Here is a 14,001-nt window from a genome sequence, read left to right as displayed (position 1 = left end):
GTGTTCTGCATGTGGCTGCAATCCCCCATTACCGTCTGCAGCCACACAGCGAGATGATTCCGGCAGATGTTAGCTCAGACTCCAGGGTACTCCGCCCACTCACAAACAGAGGATTTACTCATGAAAATGCAGACAGCACAATGCCTGCAGCCCCGTTGATAATGCTAATAATGAGTAATAAACTCAAATTATTAAATATCTCCAAATTAACAGTGATGGACTAATTGTGAACTTTGATAATTTGTCCTCACAAACCTTGTTTTTTTTTTTGCACTTCATAAGACTCATCTGTTGCCTCAGATTAAAAATAAAAAAGCTAGCTATCACAGCCGTTGAACATATGGTCTGCCAAAGTATGCCATGGCTTGAACAAAAGGGATTAAACAGTAAGGTAAAACAAACAAGGGGGCGGGCAGGTGTACAGGTATACTGAAGGCACACCTAGGAACAGGTGGGGAGAAGACATTTACCTGCCACTGATACCTGGAACTGCCACTTTGTACTGGCATGTGCCAGTAAGCCATCACTGAGCGTCATGAAATCAACTGTGTCAGGACTCGCGGGGGGTACGGACCCAAAAGCAGAGGGACAAAACTCACAACTCCAAAATGGGAGGAGAACAAAAGACTTTACTAACAAAAAAAGGCAAACAAGCAGGGCCATGATGGGCAAAAACACAAACTCAAAAAATATCTAATAAAACAGAAAACAAGAGGAACTCAAAAACACGGGCAGGGCAGAACACAGGCAGAGTACAAGGGCAGGTACATATGGTCCGAGCAAACACAAGTAGGAAACAAACGCAAGGAACCAGCACCCGAGTCAAGGGAACAAAGAACTTAAATAGACAGGGGGTAACAAGACACAGGTGAACTCAAAAAACAATCAAACCAGAAAAGGAGGGGATAACAAGACACAGGTGGGAACAATGATAGAATAACGAGACAACAATAATACAATTAACAGGGGGGAGCAGGACACAAAACAGAAGTGCCGCCATCTGGCGGCCCAACAGGGTAAACACAGACAGAAAAAACACAGAACCATGACACTTGTCGAAAATGGTCGTGCAATGAAATATAAATCAGGCATTGAACACACCATGAAGGGCAGGGTTGGTGCTGGATAGTCTCACAGTCTGCTGCTGTTTTTTTATTGTTTGTTTTTTTGTTTTGTTTTGTTTTGTTACTCAGCACTTATTGCCCAGTTAAAGCAGCTGATTACATAGCTAACTCACCCCATCAAGTTCATTGGGTCTGGGTTGCTGACCGATTATGGGGATGAAAAACAAAAACCAGCAGACCCTGCAGTTCTCTAGAACCAGGGTTGCAGTCCCCTGTGGTAGAACATCTACGTACCACCCTAAAGCAAAGGTGTCAAACTCCAGTCCTGGAGGGCCACAGTGTCCGCAGGTATCTGTGGTTTCCTCCCAATCAGCAGCCAAATAAGAGCTTGGCGATCAAGGTGGAGTGGACTCTGGCCAATACATGACATAAATTAATCACACGTGGTGAAACACACCAAAAACCAGCAGGCACTACAGCCCTCCAGGACTGAAGTTTCACACCCTGACCTAACAGCTCTGCACAGTGGCTACGACTACTTTAGTGGATCATCTTGTCCTAATACCACCTAGTGGTGACCTGAAGGTACTGCCATTACTTTGTGATTGCAATTTCTAGAGCGCATGGGTGCAACCAGAATGTGTTTTTAAGCGTCCAAATACGCAGAATGTTTTATGCTGTATATACTGTGAGCTGCAGCGTGTGTGTACGCGTTTATCTACCATAAAATAAAACATAGGGATCAGTATTAACATTGTCTACTGTTTCTCCGATATTCGTTCATCATTTCCTCGTTTAAACTAAGTAAATACATGAAGTACATAGAGTTCAGAACAACCTTTTCATTTAATAATGGCCACTGGGAAAATGTTTACTCAGACCTAAAATAAATAAATAACAAACAATTGCCTCTATCGCGCATGCACGGGAACAAAAACAGATTCCTAAAGAGTTCCCAACGAAAGATTACAGGTTCAGTACTTGAAACCCTGTAATATTGGCGTTCTGGTGTGTAATATAATGGCACTTGGAGAGACGGTATGAACACAGAACGCTGCCCCTTTAAGACTCGGAGAACGCTGGATGCAGACGCCCCCAACTCCGGGGGAAGGAAACCGAGAAGGCTACGCATAACCACAGGACGGCTGTGATTACGAGCAAACCGCGGTCAGAGGGCGGACGTACGTCGCCGGACATAAAACAACTTGCTTCCCCGGACAGATCTGAGTGAAGTGAACACTTCGGAGGTGTTCTTCGAGGACGCGGGTTGGGTTGGTTGGCCGGTTCACCGTAACGTCAGAGAAACATGCCCGTCTCTCTCTGGATGCGCGGGGGGATCTAACCGAGGCATGGCCGCGGACGTGAGGAAAAGATCGAGTCCGGAGAAAGGAGCCGTGGCCTCGGACGGCGAACATGTGGGAAACACGACCGGAGAAGACGGTGCCCGGTCCCAAGGGTTCGCCCGCTCGCGGTTTTGCGGACTACTCCCCAAACTGCTCATTATCGCGGCGGTTCCCATCGTAGCCTTCGCCTTCAAATATTACCAAGACGGGCAGCTTCTGAAGCGACATGTAAGTGATGCGATGAAGTATTAGTTATGTAGTTTGTTTATTTATGTTTCAATTAATTAAGTTTTGTCGGTAATAACAACAATCCGCATTAACGAACGACCCATTTGACCCTGTAGGCTATTCCCACTTATTATTTAATATATGGGAGTTGCCTGTCTTTTTTGTTTTGGCTTCGGGGCTGATCTTTTATTTATTTTTCATGATATTACTTACAAGAATTCCAATTTCTTGCCAAGCGGTTCGGATGTGCGGTTTAACTTGGGAATATATCCAACCCCACAATTCGCTGGAGAACGCTGCTTATTTAATGCGAATGGTCCGTTATTTTCCAGAAAGTTGCCCGACTATAGTCTTGTCTTTCCTCGGCTACTTTGCAAATAGTAATTGATCACCTTAAAATGGCGAAACTAAAGTGCCACGTAATGCCATTGTTGTTGAAAAGGAACAAGCAGGCATGACCCCCCAACCCCCCCACCATCCAGTCTGGAGTTATTCCCTCCGGCTGTTTTATTAGGGGTGTTCTTGTGTACAACAGCTGCCAAACTCACAACCCTCACTGAAGTGCGTAATGTGGTTTGCTTCGCCAGACTTCGCTATCTTCCATTAGGCTGGAGCTCCCGGTCACGCACTCAACGAATCGGCAATTTAAGTATATATATATATATATATATTTTTTTTTTTTTAAGAAAAAAGAGTAATGGAATCAGACGGTGGACTTTTCTATGTCTGTGGGGCAAACCAACCTAGGATTGTGCAATAGACTGGTGGCAGGAATGTCTGTGGGGGAAAATGTATAAGCAAAGAAACTTTAATGTATGAAGCATAATGATTTCATGTTGGCTGCTGATCTGGGCATCTGTCCGAGTAACCCGCGCGCACTCGATCGACCGCATCTATGTTGCAAACCAGATTTAGGACGCGTGCCATTGAGCGCCACTGGAGCGTGCGGAATGCGCACCGCGATTAATAAAGAGCTCTCTCTCTCTCTCACTACAGGAATCGGGCCTCCGAACGCTCGGAACTGAAGGCCTCTTCCTCTTCTCCTCTTTGGACACGGACCATGACCTTTACCTCAGCCCGGAGGAGTTCAAACCCATCGTAGAGAAACTCACAGGTCTTCACTTTACACACACTTCCTTCATATCTCAGCAAACTGTTCTCCCCCTCCCCTCCCCTCCCCTCCCCAAATAAAGAACCTCCAGCCCCCTCACACCCTGCCCTGGGATGATGTCTGACCCTTCCATCCTGTGTCCCTGGCAGGTATCTCCCCTCCAGGGGAGTTTGAGGAGGAGGTCCCCCAGGACCCCAACGGGGAGACGCTGACCGTTGAGGCCAAGATGCAGCCTCTCCTGCTGGAGACCATGACCAAGAGCAAGGACGGATTCCTGGGGGTACGGGGTTTAATAGAAATAGAATAGACAGGGTGTCCGCTAGACAGATGGACGAACGATGCGGTCGGTCCTGGGAAGTGACGGGCGGCTCTCTCTCTCTCTCTCTCTCTCTCCCGCGCAGGTTACCCACAGTTCCCTGAGCGGCCTGCGCTCCTGGAGGGGCCCCGCCGTGCCCTCCTCCGTCTTCTTCGCCGGCCAGTTCCGCGGCTTCCTGCCGCCCAAGAACAAGCTGGAGGTGGGGGACCCCTGGTGGCTGGTGCCCAGCGAGCTCAACATCTTCACGGGGTACCTCCCCAACAACCGCTACAACCCCCCGACCCCCAGGGGCAAAGAGGTAGGCCCAACGCGGGGCCCCTGTCTCACGCTAGATTAGATTCAACTTTATTGTCATTGCACAGAGTACACGTACTGAGACAACGGAATGCAGTTAGCATCTAACCAGAAGTGCAAAAGAAGCAGTAAACCGCAGTAAGGTGTATGTACATAAGTGAATAAATATGAATACAATATTGATAAATATGAATACAATACAATGTGATATAAACAGTGTAGACAGTTATAAACAATATAGACAGTGGATCGGTATAAATATGATAAATATATTATTAGCAAGGTGCGGCAGTGCAAGGTTCAGTCATTGGCGGTGTCCGAAAGCTGTGCTCCCGTCCTTCGTTCTGTCCTTTCACCCAAAACCTCTAATAGAGAACGAGAGCTGATCTGGGATCAGTTTTTCCCATCCCTAACCCCTAACTATCTGTAATGAGCTGAAAGTTTAAGACTGATCCTAGATCAGGGGTGCACAACTCCGGTCCTGGAGGGCCGATCCGTGTGCTGGTTTTTGTTCCAACCGATTACCATAGATATAGTTTTCCGACAGCTCTACAAACTATGCCGCTTCACTCCTGCAGTTGAGCTCAGTAAAATCTCTAGGATGCACTTGCAGTCTGCGGCTGTAGCTGGAGCTTATACACATGTCAGATCAAGATACGATTGGGCTAATTAAATTAACGTTGGCAAATGTTCCCACAAAATCCTGAAATGGATTGGCCCTTGGTGTGCACCCCTGTCCTAGATCATGGACCCGTAGTCATAAAAGTGCCTCTGAGCAGGAGTGCTGATCTAGGATCAGATTCTCTCGTCCATATCGTGACCTAATCCATTATGAGATAAGAGACAAAACTGATCCTGCCTAATTTACTAAGACTTTTAGCACATGCAAAACTAATAACCCAACCAACGATTAGTGCAAAACTAACACCATGACGTTATTGGTTGCGCCTGATTTACTAAGATTTTTAAGCACATGCAAAACCAATAACCCATCCAATGATTGGTGCAAAACTAACGCCATGACCAAATTATCTTAAGGAAGAGAGGAGAGAGAACAGTACTGCAGAGTAATTAGAGAGTGCCTTTGGCTGTGAATGTGAAGTATCTCTACCAGTGTTTGGGCAGTCAATTCCACTTCAGTCCAGTCAACTCAAGAAGGAAATGAACTGAAAATCGATTAAATTCATGAATTTATAATGGTCTTTGGAGAGTTTTCAAGCAGTAAATTGAAGTTCAGTTAATTTCCTTCGGCTGGCGCAATGGAAACGGACGTGATGCTCAATCGTGTTGTCTCCTTCGTCACTTGATTTGGAAGCTGAGGTTCTCACTAGCCTAACGGGAAGCCAACTTCAGCCATTCAGATTCAGTGCAGAATAGAAGAGCGTGTTCATGATGTTAGCGAATTACAGGCGAGAGCTTTAAATGCTGGGAATGTAGCTGTGTGGGAAATGTAGAAATGTAGGAAAGGTTGCTGAATGGTAGCCAGGGTAAACATTGTGTTGTTCGCTTAACAGCATTTCTGGGTCTCCACCAATTCACTAAAGTTTGTCTCTCCCGCTCATTTGATTTTTGTTGTTGACTGGGTGAGATGTCTCTCTCCTGATTGGATGTGTTGTTTGTCTTTCTGCTGATTAGAGGAGTTGTTTGTCCTCTGATTGGATGAGTCGTTTGTCTCTCTCCTGATTGCTGTGTTCCTCATGTTGAGTGGTTCTGTTGATGTGTGTCCCTCTTGCTCACTGGCTGAGTTTTTGTTTGCTTCTCCACCCACCCCAGGTCATCCTGCACTCCCTGCTCAGCATGCTGCACCCCCGCCCATTCATAAAATCCCGCTTCGCCCCCCAGGGGGCGGTGGCCTGCATCCGCGCCATCAGCGACTTCTATTATGACATCATCTTCAGGTCAGTGCACAGGGGGAGTGGTCACGAATCACCGGTCTCTGGAGGTTCCTGGTAACACACACAGTTTGCACAATTTCGCCATGAAGGACCATGACTTCTAACACCTGTCATGAAACCAGAATAAAAACCAGCACTTAGACATCAGGTCAACAACAGGCTTGAAGCACATTGTGTCTACCTCAACAAAAAAATGTTGGTTTTTAAAGAATAAAAACGTCCATTTCTGTATAAGATCTGCTGAAATTCTAATGACCAAAGAACTTGTACATAGAAATCTTTGTGCATCTCTTTTTGTTTCCTGACTGTGTTCATGAGAGAGAGAGAGAAAGGGGGGTGTGGAATTAACCCGTACTAACCCTGACTTTTTTCCAAAATGTTCTGGAACTCCATTTACTTTCAGTTAGCAGCAGTGATTGTTACATCAGCATTAGAATGTTCAGAACATTCTAATCGCATATTTGTGACCTCACGCCTTAAAGGGTTAAATCGCAGACATCGTCATTGTGTCTTAACGTCACTCTCTCTCCGGACAGGATCCATGCCGAGTTCCAGCTGAACGAGGTCCCAAACTTCCCCTTCTGGTTCACCCCCGGCCAGTTTACCGGAAACATCGTCCTGTCCCACGACTCCTCGCACGTGCGCGAGTTCCACCTCTACGTCCCCAACAACAGGTGACCCGCCCCTTGGGATGGGGGATAGGACTGGAAGTTTTCCCGTTTTTTTTTTTCCTTATTAATCAGGAAAAACGTTTTCCAGAACTGAAATGTTTCTACTAGGCCTAGGTGAGACCGTAACAGGGAAAAGGATAAGGGAATGAGTGAGGAATGGCACTGCAGACTGCAGACTGACAACCAACTCTAGTCCCTATGCCTAACTAATACTAACTAAAGGCCAGCTAGTCTTCGTAGGGTTGCCAGATATGGGGTGAATTTAAATGCTGAGCTTTGGGACAATTAATCTGCTGGCTGGGACCACCCCCAACGGAGATTTAAAATTCCACGCAGAGTCACCCGCAAAAATAATAAAGGAAAAATAACAAAGCGAAATAACAAAAATAGTGTCCCGATGGAAGGGTGTGTAATCCACCTGGGACACTCTAACTGGAGTCAATATACGGCGAGCAGAGGGGCAAAACAGGAGTCAAGGTCGAAATGAACAAAATGGAGTCAAGCACTCAAAATGCACTGGGCAGACAAACTGGAAGGGCAAAGGCAAGAATCTACGTCGAATCGAACGAAACACTGGTCAAACACAAAATCCAATTAGCAAACAAGTTAAAAGGGCTAGACAAGAATCGGATCTATATGTACACATATTACATATATGTGTCTCTGCTGCTGATGCAGGTCTCTGGATGTGTGTGTGTGTGTGTGTGTGTGTGTGCGTGTGTGTTTCTGATACAGGTCTGTGAATGTGTGTGCGTGTTTCTGATACAGGTCTGTGAATGTGTGTGTGTGTTTCTGATACAGGTCTGTGAATGTGTGTGTGTGTGTTTCTGATACAGGTCTCTGAATGTGTGTGTGTGTGTTTCTGATACAGGTCTCTGAATGTGTGTGTGTGTGTGTGTGTGTGTGTGTTTCTGATACAGGTCTCTGAATGTGTGTGTGTGTGTGTGTGTGTGTGTGTGTTTCTGATACAGGTCTCTGAATGTGTGTGTGTGTGTGTGTGTTTCTGATACAGGTCTCTGAATGTGTGTGTGTGTGTGTGTGTGTGTGTGTGTGTGTGTGTGTGTGTGTGTGTGTGTGTGTGTGTGTGTGTTTCTGATACAGGTCTCTGAATGTGTGTGTGTGTGTGTTTCTGATACAGGTCTCTGAATGTGTGTGTGTGTGTGTGTGTGTGTGTGTGTGTGTGTGTGTGTGTGTGTGTGTTTCTGATACAGGTCTCTGAATGTGTGTGTGTGTGTGTTTCTGATACAGGTCTCTGAATGTGTGTGTGTGTGTGTTTCTGATACAGGTCTCTGAATGTGTGTGTGTGTGTGTGTGTGTGTGTGTGTTTCTGATACAGGTCTCTGAATGTGTGTGTGTGTGTTTCTGATGCAGGTCTCTGAATGTGGACATGGAGTGGCTCTACGGGGCCAGTGAGGGCAGTAATATGGAGGTGGACATCGGCTACCTGCCGCAGGTAACGCACTGCGTTCTGTTTCTGTGCTTACACTGACAAGGCACTCACTTTTTATTTTACTTTATCTGAACTTCATCCGTTTGTACAGCAGAGTGCTCATGTGCATGTGACTGTGCTTGTTCCTCAGATGGAGCTGCAGGCCTCTGGCCCCTCCGTTCCCTCCTTCATCCAGGACGAGGAGGGGAACGTCATCGACAGCCGGGGGGGGGAGGGCGACCCCATCCAGTTTGTGTTTGAGGAGATTCACTGGAAGAGTGAGATCAGCCAGGGGGAAGCAGCTCGCCGTTTGGAGCTCACGCTGTACCCCTTCAAAAAGGTGCGTCTGTCCCACCCGACTCACGCACTAACACTGATACAGGTGTGACTCAGGTAAAGAACACTAACACTGATACAGGTGTGACTCAGGTAAAGAACACTAACACTGATACAGGTGTGACTCAGGTAAAGAACACTAACACTGATACAGGTGTGACTCAGGTAAAGAACACTGATACAGGTGTGACTCAGGTAAAGAACACTAACACTGATACAGGTGTGACTCAGGTAAAGAACACTAACACTGATACAGGTGTGACTCAGGTAAAGAACACTAACACTGATACAGGTGAGACTCAGGTAAAGAACACGAACACTGATACAGGTGTGACAGGTGTGACTCAGGTAAAGAACACTAACACTGATACAGGTGTGACTCAGGTAAAAAACACTAACACTGATACAGGTGTGACAGGTGTGACTCAGGTAAAGAACACTAACACTGATACAGGTGTGACTCAGGTAAAGAACACTAACACTGATACAGGTGTGACAGGTGTGACTCAGGTAAAGAACACTAACACTGATACAGGTGTGACTCAGGTAAAGAACACTAACACTGATACAGGTGTGACTCAGGTAAAGAACACTAACACTGATACAGGTGTGACTCAGGTAAAGAACACTAACACTGATACAGGTGTGACTCAGGTAAAGAACACTAACACTGATACAGGTGTGACTCAGGTAAAGAACACTAACACTGATACAGGTGTGACTCAGGTAAAGAACACTAACACTGATACAGGTGTGACTCAGGTAAAGAACACTGACACTGATACAGGTGTGACTCAGGTAAAGAACACTAACACTGATACAGGTGTGACTCAGGTAAAGAACACTGACACTGATACAGGTGTGACTCAGGTAAAGAACACTGATACAGGTGTGACTCAGGTAAAGAACACTGATACAGGTGTGACTCAGGTAAAAAACACTGACACTGATACAGGTGTGACTCAGGTAAAGAACACTGACACTGATACAGGTGTGACAGGTGTGACTCAGGTGATGTCCGCCCTTCCCCAGGTGGCCTACCTGCCGTTCTCGGAGGCCTTCCGCAGGGCCCGGGAGGAGAAGAAGCTGGTGCACTCCATCCTCCTGTGGGGGGCGCTAGACGACCAGTCCTGCTGAGGTGAGCCTCGGGCGGCGGCTCGCTAGCGATCAGCTGCTTGTACACAAGCACAGCAGCTCCTCCTATTCACTGGTGAAGGAGAACTACACCCTTCCAGAACATTCCAAAGTGACCCATACTGCTTGACTCTTGAGTGTCCACTGGCATCTAAGAATCCCTCTTCCTCCTCCCCTTTCTCTCTCTCTCTCCCCCTCTATCCCTTTGTCTCCCCACCCATGTTCCTCTTGCTCTCTCTAACTCTTCCTTTCCATCTCCCCCCCCCCCGTTGTTCTGGCAGGTTCCGGGCGGACTCTCCGGGAGACAGTCCTGGAAAGTTCGCCCGTTCTGACTCTGCTCAATCAGAGCTTCATCAGCAGCTGGTCTCTGGTCAAGGAGCTGGAGGAAATGCAGGTGAGGGGGCGGGGCTTGGGGGGGGGCGGGGCTATGGCAGAGAGCAGGGGAGTACAACACTCCCCTCCCCCTTTACTTCTAGGAGTGTTTCACCCCTGCCACTGCCTTCACACACTCTGATTGGCTGGCCGACTGCTTTGCCATACACCGACTGACTGCCCCACTACCTTCCCTTACACTGTGATTGGTTGCCCCACTGCCTTCACACACACACTGTGGTTGGTGATTGGCTTCCCTGTGATTGTAATTGGCAGGCATGATTTGCACTGTGGGCCATTAGAAATAATTACCCTCAAGGAGGTCATTTAATACTGTTTTCCTACCAACAAGTGCTGTACCTTTTATCTGTTCTACATGCATAATTTTATATATAAAACACACAAATATTGTAGCAACAAAAAAATTGCTTGGCTCAAATGTTTGGCCATTTTTCTGGCACACTCTAGTCTGTATTAAATTCCCAGTGTATTTGGGGCGGGGTTAGCATGTTTGTATAAAGACGCAGTGGAGTTTGGGGGCTTTTCGGACGTTTGTATGTAGCCCCAGTGTGTTTTGGGAGGGGTTTGCCTGTTTGTATAAAGACCCAGTGGGGAGGAGTGAGGTCACGTGTGGATTTGGGTTTGGCTCGCCACCCTCCCCCCGCAGGCTGACGTCAGTAACCCCGCCCTGAGTAGCATTGCCGCGCTGCACCTGCAGAAGTACAACTTCCCCGTGGAGATGATGCTGTCACTGCCCAACGGCACCGTGGTGAGTCCTCCTGCATCCCATCATGCATCAGGCCAACACCACACGCACACAAACTGCCGTTTGCACCTGCTCGTTTTATCTAAACCTGGAGTTCCTGGAGATCTACTGCCCTGTAGGTTTCCACTCCTAATTTGGCGCACCTGATTATGCTAATGAGATCTCTAGCTGCTGAATGAGGTGTGCTTTGTTAGGTGTGGAGTGAAAACCTACAGGATGGTTGATCTCCAGGAACAGGGTTGGGCAGCCCTGCTCTAGCTGTTGAATGAGCTGTGCTTAGTTAGGGCTTGGCTTGAGTGAAAACCTACAGGACAGCAGATCTCCAGGAGCAGGTTTGGGAACCACTAGTGCACACTGAAGTGAGCATGCTAGGCACAGCCATTTGTTTAATCTCTGTAACACACTGTAGTATGGGTACTGTATGTTAAACGGGCTCAGTACTAAAATACAAATGAGTATATGCTTCAGTGTAGTTATTGACAGTTCAGTAGAACACATTTGAAAATATTCTGTTGGCATATCAGTTTCCCCATTAAAAAAGTAGCCTCTCCTGAGTGTATTAAATGCCCTCCCCCTCCCCTCCCCTTCCCCTGGCAGATCCACCACATCAACGCCAACTACTTCCTGGACCAGACGGCCATGAAGCCGGAGGAGGAGGCGGACAGTACCATGTTCAGCTTCTCGGGGGGGTTTGAGGACCCCTCCACCGCCACGTACATCCGCTTCCTGCGGGAGGGGCTGGAGAAGGCCAGAGAGCACCTGGCGTAGCGAGGAGGGGGAGCGGGAAAGCCGGAGCGCGTTCGGGAACGTCGGAATGTGTGCGGGAATTCCGGAATGTGTGCGGGAATTCCGGAATGTGTGCGGGAACGCCGGAATGTGTGCGGGAAGGGGGGGGTGGTTATCTGCCACGGTCGCTCCACTGTGTGTCGGTAAACGCAACTGGAAAAAACCTCCAAACACATTTTCCACAATAGTTCAGTGCAACTGTCACATCCAACGGCGTCGCTGACTATTCTCTGCTTGCCCAGTCTCATGTTCTGCATTACAGTCGGATTGCATCAGCATCCAAACGGCTTTCTCCACGAGGGAATGCGTAACATCTGTCAGTGTTCCCCCCCCCCTCTCTAATGCAGTACATTGATGGCTGGGATTCAACGTGTTGACTAACACTGACTAACAGGCAAAAGCAAAGAATTATCACGTCTGAAGATGAACTGTTATCCTATACCTGCGTTTACTTGCGAGTCAAATTTAAGGACGGAGGTTTTCTCTTTTTTTTGCGAGGTTATGTTCCCTCGCGGTGACACACAGTGGAGAGGCTCGGTACAGATTTATTACTGAGCGTCTATAAGTCAGGGGGTTTGTGGGTTCGTCGCCGTTATTTTTAGCCGGCGAAACGTGCGTTAATATGGCTGAAAGGGGTGTGGAAAGTTTAGAAGCGTGGTTCACAGGTCGGGTTGTGGATGAACTGGCCACGGATTCGCCAGCTCGTACAGGTGAGGCCCACAGCATTAGCTCTGGGGGGCTCTGTTAAGGGAGGCGTTAGCATAGCCTCCACCGCTAACCTTTTACCTAAAAATTATGCCAAAAAAGCAAAGACTGCACTGCAAAAATATCAATCTTTATATATTTTTTGTATTCTTGTCTGTCGTGCAATACGTAAGCTCCTGAAAGGCTTTTTTTGAAATGCTGTTTTTCATGTAAAAAAATGCAGTTTTCCAATGGATGTCACTTCTACACATTGTCCACTAGGGGCAGGGTGGAGGCGAGTGCTGTTTCCTGGGCTTCGGTGCTTTGTGAGGGCCTGGTCTGAAAGCTCTGATTGGGCAAGGCAAGGCCTGATGTCATCACTGAGTGTCCCAAAAAACAGACTTGTGGCCCTAACCCTGTCCCATGCGGGTGTAGGGGGTGGGTGGGTATAGAGTGGGGTGGGACAGCAGTCCTGAAAGACATACACACACACACACACACACACACACACTAGTTGACAGCAGGGTTGGCAGTGGCAGGTTTTGCTGAGGTCACAGAAACGGTTCCATTTGCGAGCACCAGCTTGAACTGCCCAACAGGTACCATGACTTCGAGTTCAGTAACAACAAAGATATTGTTGTATATGCCAATCAAGATGGTCAACCCCTGTATCCCTTCCATCACACCTTTTTCTTAACAACAGGAGGTTCGGGCTGCTAACAGCGGTTTCCAGGGTTTTCTCAACGTCTTTTGATGTTGTTCTTCGTTACACCCTTTACTGGTGATTTTTCAGCAAGCCCATTGAATTGGAATGTTAAACAAAAACGAGATAGAACTCTAAATATTACGAATGTTAAGTTGAGTATCTTCTTGGTCTGTAATGTCTTTGATTTGGGCTTTTCCATTACAATACCTTACCTTCAGGCATTTAGCAGACATCAGCAGACAATCCTTTCCAGAGGGACTTACACTGCTTACATTCTTCATATACAGTCAGATATTTTGTGATGCGATGCAGGTCCCTGGCTCATGGTTACGACTGCAGTGCCCCAGCTGGGAGTCAAACCCGCAACCCTCAGAGTCACAACCTCAGTTCCCTAAACATTACACTGCACTGCCACCCATTAACCCATGCCTGAGCCAGCGGGACAGCATCTCCTGCTTAATGGAAGGGGTCCGACGAGGAGCCGCCTCTGATTGGATGTTTTTTTTCCCCCCCTGATTGGTCAGGCTCAGGCAATGAAACAGGAACAGGGAAATGGTTTTGTGTGGTGCTGTAAGAGAGTCCTTCTGAAATGCACTCGGGCAGAGCAGGTGTCCCAGTTTCAGGTGGTGTTGGGGAGAACCCCTCTGCGCCCCGTCTGCCCTGCGTTAGCTGCTCACTTTTAGGATGTAAACCAAAATGTCAGGAACCTGCCGCAGTGAAACCTGCCTGTCTAACCACTGGCCACAGAGAACAGCCCAAAATAAAGTGATCTCTTTTTAAAAACAAAAGGCCGCTTGTGTCTCTTTATATGGGTTTCCTGTTTTCAGTGTTTCACATCTAGCCAGAACGAACACATGAGAATGGTG

The 14,001-nt window shown here is 47.5% G+C and overlaps 1 protein-coding gene across 1 annotated transcript; it reads left to right on the top strand.

Moving 5' to 3' along the window:
- Nucleotides 1-2,158: 2,158 nt before the first annotated feature.
- Nucleotides 2,159-13,923, top strand: selenon (selenoprotein N). The gene is made up of 12 exons (XM_064301184.1): nucleotides 2,159-2,635; nucleotides 3,632-3,749; nucleotides 3,896-4,026; nucleotides 4,148-4,360; nucleotides 6,130-6,254; nucleotides 6,788-6,925; nucleotides 8,294-8,375; nucleotides 8,503-8,691; nucleotides 9,720-9,825; nucleotides 10,103-10,215; nucleotides 10,861-10,962; nucleotides 11,557-13,923. The coding sequence occupies exons 1-12, from the start codon at nucleotides 2,414-2,416 to the stop codon at nucleotides 11,725-11,727; spliced, it is 1,710 nt and encodes a 569-aa protein (XP_064157254.1). The 5' UTR covers nucleotides 2,159-2,413; the 3' UTR covers nucleotides 11,728-13,923.
- Nucleotides 13,924-14,001: the final 78 nt, after the last annotated feature.

This window comes from Anguilla rostrata, chromosome 1 (genome assembly GCF_018555375.3).
Source record: "Anguilla rostrata isolate EN2019 chromosome 1, ASM1855537v3, whole genome shotgun sequence".
NCBI lineage: Eukaryota > Metazoa > Chordata > Actinopteri > Anguilliformes > Anguillidae > Anguilla > Anguilla rostrata.
This window is presented reverse-complemented; position numbering and strand designations above follow the sequence as displayed.